General features: G+C 38.0%; 1 protein-coding gene across 2 annotated transcripts in view; it reads right to left on the bottom strand.

Moving 5' to 3' along the window:
- Positions 1–420: 420 nt before the first annotated feature.
- The window catches only part of GOPC (golgi associated PDZ and coiled-coil motif containing), a 28339-nt gene continuing 22759 nt past the window's right edge, over positions 421–6000 (bottom strand). For both annotated transcript variants that reach the window (XM_081094173.1, XM_081094174.1), the window contains 2 exons: positions 2464–2644; positions 421–2025 (listed from right to left, as the gene is read on the bottom strand). In XM_081094173.1, coding sequence (XP_080950299.1) covers positions 1895–2025; positions 2464–2644 — 312 coding nt within the window. In that variant the 3' untranslated portion in view covers positions 421–1894. The remainder of the gene's footprint in view (positions 2026–2463; positions 2645–6000) is intronic.

Genomic DNA, 6000 nt, shown 5'->3' with positions numbered 1-6000 from the left:
TGAAAAAATGCCAGTCATCCCATTCTGTTTTAAAAAAATAAAAACAACATGGTTTTGAGTCACACACAAAAAAACATTTTCAGACTTGCTACAATGCAAATTTTCTACATGAGTACACTGGCTAAACTCCAGCGTGCAGATCTCAAGTCATGCATGGGGGTACGTGTTTGCAGCTGGGGGAACACATAAGGAGAAAGCATTTGTTTTCTTTTAAGAGGCCTAGCCTAGCATGTCAGGAGCAAACAGTAACATGTAGCTTGCTTATTCAGTTGTGCAATTAAATACTAGCTTTCGCTTAGAGGCATCTTTATCCTACAAGGTATTTTAATATCAGTAACAATATATACTATAAAGTGCATTTCTATTACAAATTAACATGGAGATATACAGATGAATAAAACCACCAAAACAAACCATAAATGAACAATAGTTAAAACATAAAATTTATAAATAGCAAAACCACCAAATAAAGTATATACATTTTACAGATTTACTTATGAACAAATATATATAGTGCATCTAAGAAAGACAAGAAAATGTGTTATGTCACATAACATCTGAACATTAGAAATGAAGAACTGATAATACTCTAAGGTCCTGGCAGGCTTTTCCCCACACTTGATAGTCCCTTAAATGTATATCCTTTGAAACAGTGATACTGGCAAAACTATCACCTCTTTAAAAGTAGTATTTTCACATTCCCCAACAAAGTACAGTGGCTGCAAGAACAGTAAATCAAAGAGCACTACTCCACGCTTAATCCTGGGATAAGAAAACCAGCACATCAGAAGTTTGCATCTGAAAAGCTCTTTAGTCAAACAGACACTGATGTGAAAAGCCAACCAGAACAATTACTGTATGAAAACATCTTTACCTTATCTTTCCTACCAGTACCTCAGCTTTTTAGGTGACTAGGAAATGTTACTCTGAGGGAAAACTGCTATGAGAATGCAATATATTTTGTTGATATAGTAATAAACTTGAGCTTTTACTGTCAGAAAAATGTATTTGTAAGTGCCAGGACTATCACAGCAAGACACACTTTATAAACAACTCAAAATGTATAAAACCGTCTTTTGTAGATCCCAGAAAAAAAAAAAGCATTTTAGACTACACAGTAATAACGTAATGCTCAATACCATGCACAGAGATCAACATAATTGGAAACAAAGAATTTACACTTATCTGCATCTCTTTTGAAAAATCAGAAAAGTACAATATACAGTAACTACAGAAACAATTTTGGTGCAGCACTGATTGATAAGGATTGCTTAAAGAAACCTATTTTGTACTGCATTGCATAGAGCTGAACGGCAAACTCATCACAATAAATGATCATCAAGAACTGATTTACATATCAGGATGCAAAATAAAATTTTAAAAAACCCAAAGCCATTCTTTCAGTTAAAAAAACAATTAAGTCCAGCCTACATTTCTGCAACTCATTGAGTCAAGTTCTGTCTTTTGAAACACCACACTTGACATTCTGGAATATATAACATGAATTCATTTATTCTCTTGAATTTAAAGGCTATTTCTTATAAAATACTGGTTAGCACTATCCCTTCTACTAAGTGGGAGAGGAACCAAATAAAACAGTAGTGCTTCATTTGGTACTTAAGAGCCTAGTAATATCCCTTTGGGAAATACATGCTTTGGTGCTTTACAATTTTTTAAGAAAATCAAAATTGCTTTACATGCAATAGCCAATTATGATATACCACAGAATCAGGGATTCAGGCATTTAGAAGTTCACACGAAGCCCTGAGGTACCCGCCTTTCATTTGGGCAACAAACAGCCTCCCTTGAGCTTGTATAGTCTTTGTCGCCATCTTCCCTAGTGCCCCAAGTTCAGAATAGTCTGATTTTACAATCTTGTCTGGGGATAGTCAGTTTAACAAGACTTTCTCTGATACAGACTGTGTAGATCATCTAATTTAGAAGCACTGTCTTCTAACGGAGTTTCTCTCGAAGTTCCCAGGTCTCCATTTTCATGTCCATCAGTTACTGACTTCTTATTAAATCCTAAAAGAAAGAGGAAAAAATGCTGTTACTTTCTAGTCTTAAAAAAACAAACAAAGTCTTGTGATTCTACTGAGCCAAAACAAAGGAATGAATGCCCATTGTAATTAAAAGTATTACTGGCCCGGCTGGTGTGGCTCAGTGGATTGAGTGTCGTCCCAAGCACCAAAAGCACCAAAAGGTTGCTGATTCGATTCCCAGTCAGGGCACATGCCTGGGCTGTGGGCTCGATCCCTAGTAGGGGTCATGCAGGAGGCAGCCGATGGATCTCTCTCTCTCTCTCTCTCTCTCTCTCTCTCTCTCTTTCTCTCTCTCTCTTTTCCTCTCTCTCTAAAATCAATAAAAACATTTTAAAAATAAATGTTTAAAAATAAACATCTGAGGCTTTTATATTTTTAATTTTTATTAATAATAACTTTTAGATTATTTAGAGATTTTTACCTTGTAACACTTTGACTTCCCCGCTTGTGTCTTTGCAAGTGGCACCAGGATTACTACCTCCTTCTAATTCATCTAGGTATAAACGGTAACGATGTCCACTCTCATCTTCATACTCTACATTTTCATCATCAGAATCCACTTCAGGAGCCACATAAACTACTTCAAATTCAATCTCTCCTCTCTAAAATGGAGAAAAAAAATAAGGAAGTCAAGTTATGTAATTAAAAAAGGATTTCTAAATTCTTTGGGGTGGTAGGTAGAGATGAGGAACAGTAGTCAGACCTCAGATGTAGCTTCCTTTCAAGGCAACAAATGACAGTCTAGATTAGAATCTCAAGAGGTAAAAGAGAGCTCTGAGGCCATCATGTTCAGACCAACTCCAGGAATCCTCTCTAAATTATTTTTAATATTATAGTTCTTTCTACTGATCACAATATTTTTGCTTATAGATCTAAAAAAAAGGATGCTTAACTACTCAATTTATAGAATTCTGGAACAAATATTCAGTTTAAGTCATTTTGCCATTTTGTACTTTACATAGCAATTCAGCAAATCCATCTAAATAGATATTAAAGGTATACCTGAAGGCATCACACAAACTTTTCCTTGTCTAATTCAGCAAACCTCTACATAATGATTTTGTTTCTTACTGACTAGGTCTTGAACCTTAACTTTCACTGAGTACCAGACACAGTGTTAATCAAGGTATTCTGTCAGTAGTAACAGTAATCACCATATTTATTGTGCAAAATTACATCCTTTAGTCCTCAGAATATCACTACTGTAGTCTCTTTTACATGAATGGAAAACCTGAGAGTCCTGGAAAACGAAGATAACTTCCAATATGATGAACAAGTAAAGTAGAAAAGTAGAAATTTGACTCCAAATTACTGCTCTTTTTACCATACTCCACTAAATGTGTAATATTTATACAATTATTCTTTAGTAACAACTTTAGGTGCAAGTAAAAAATTACAGATTATATATTATGTTAAAATATTCCAAGTTAGAGTCATCCTATATAATAGTATGATATGATAAAAGGGTAATATGCAAATTGACCAAATGGTGGAATGACCGGTCACTATGACATGCACTGACCAACAGGGGGCAGATGCTCAACGCAGGAGCTGCCGCCTGGTGGTCAGTACACTCCCACAGGGGGAGCACTGCTCAGCCAGAAGCCCAGAAGCCGAGTTCACGGCTGGCGAGCACAGCGGTGGTGGCGGCAGGAGCCTCTCCCGCCTCCATGGCAGCCTAAGGATATCCGACTGCCTGCTTAGGCCCACTAAGCCGTCAGCTGAACATCCCCTGAGGGCTCCCGGACTGCAAGAAGGCACAGGCCTGGCTGAGGGACCCTTCCTCCCCTCCATGCACGAATCTCGTGCACCAGGTCTCTAGTCCTATATAATAAAAGAGAAACATGTAAATTGACCGTCCCTTCACTACACTCACCAGCCAATCAGGGTGAATATGCAAATTAACCCAACAAAGATGGTGGGTTAATCTGCATACACAGGTGCCCAGGCGGAAAGCAGAGCAGGAGAGCTGGAGGCTTGGGGGGCCATGGCTCCCTCGGTCGCTCCCAGCACAGGGAGCACCAGGAATTCTGGGAATAGTTCTGATAGGACCCCCAGGATGGAAGCGGAAGCCCAGAGCATGGAGAGCACCAGGAATGCTGGGAATTGTAGTTCTGGTGGTAGACGGATCTCCTAGACACTAGAGCAGTGGTTCTCAACCTTCCTAATGCCGCGACCCTTTAATATAGTTCCTTATGTTGTAGTGACCCCCAACCAAAAAATTATTTTCATTGCTACTTCATAACTGTAATTTTGCTACTGTTATGAATCGTAATGTAAATATCTGATATGCAGGATGTATTTTCATTGTTACAAATTGAACATAATTAAAGCACAGTGATTAATCACAAAAACAATACGTAATTATATATTCAATATGTGTTTTCTGATGGTCTTAGGCGACCCCTGTGAAAGGGTTGTTCGACCTCCAAAGGGGTCGCGACCCACAGGTTGAGAACCGCTGCACTAGAGTAAAGTGAGCCTGGAGCAAGTTACTGTTGCGGTGGGGGATGGAGGGAAAGCAAAGGTGAGAGACATAAGTACAGTCAGAGTGTCAAGGAAAAATTAAAGGGAAGATATCCTAAAACTTCCAGGAAATCTCCACCAATGAAGCAAAGAAAAAAAAGCCTCTATTATTCTGTGAGCAACAAACCAAACTGGGTTGGGGTCTCAGACAATTTGCTCATATGATTGCAAAGACAGACAGAAACTTCCGGATTGGAGAGGGCTCCCAGATTGGAGAGGGTGCAGGTCGGGCTGAGGGACCCCCCTCACTCCCAGTGCACAAATCTTTGTGCACCGGGCCCCTAGTCATTTAATAAGAGACTAGAATCATTACACACAAGTCTGGTATTTGCAACTCTCTGAAAAATATGGCCTGCCTTTGCTCAAAAGAAAACATGCCGTGTTTTACTGCTACTCGCTAAGTTAGTCTCTTTGGTTCTCCTGTTCCCAGCAGTTTAAGGATATGCCTCAGAATTTTAATATGTGCTTAGTGTTTCCTTCAAGCTTTATGACTATCTATTTGTATCTCCTTTACCACTCCCATGCTACTGGATGACAGCCAAGCTGGGTTGGGAAAACACCAACTTAAAGAGGCTAGGGTTGTATTCTTGGCTCTCCCTTATAATCTTTAGAAGATCTTTAAAAATATTTTGGGGAGGCAGACAGATAATACAGTGGTCTTCAGTAAGTTCTAGTTGACAGATTTAGGTCTGTGGGTAGCTGTCACAGAGACCCAGATTTGAAGCTTAATATGAGAAAGCTTTCTAAAAATCATCAACATACCACAAAAGAATTGTCTTTTATCAACAAATCCTTCAATGCAATTATTTAATTAGTAATATTGTAGAGATTTATGCATCTTGTGGAGTTGAACCAAATGAGCTATAAATTCACTTTCAACTCAGATTCAATTCTACACTCGCATACCACACTTATGATCCAACAAAAACTCAATGAACTACCTACCAATGACTCTCTATTTCCCTCAACCCTAAAGGAAAAGCAAAATAAAATAAACCTTAAGTTTATATACATATCATACCTGGATATGAATACCAACTCTGTCATTTATTTGCCTGCAACTTTGAGCAAATCATTATTTCTCAAAGAACCTTAGTTTATTCATTTTAAATAAGAAGGTTGAGCTAAATGACTTCTAAGGATCTTTTTAGTTCTAACATTTATGACTATAAATCCATTTCTAGCATCATATTTTCCTGTAATACCTTATATTTATATAATATTTTAGTCATTAATGATGTTTTGCTCTCTAATGTCAGGTCCTGTCCTAACATTTCATACTGTATTAATATACTGAATCCTTACAGCTCTCAGATGAAGGCACTGCAGCACACAAGATTTGACTTGCTCACACACAGTTGTGGAAGGAACAAGTAAAATGTCCTTTTTCAGTAAATCTGGCTGAATGTCTTCTATAAAAGCCTTATCCCTC

The sequence above is a fragment of the Myotis nattereri genome (assembly GCF_964212035.1).
Source record: "Myotis nattereri genome assembly, chromosome: 6".
Lineage (NCBI taxonomy): Eukaryota > Metazoa > Chordata > Mammalia > Chiroptera > Vespertilionidae > Myotis > Myotis nattereri.
This window is presented reverse-complemented; position numbering and strand designations above follow the sequence as displayed.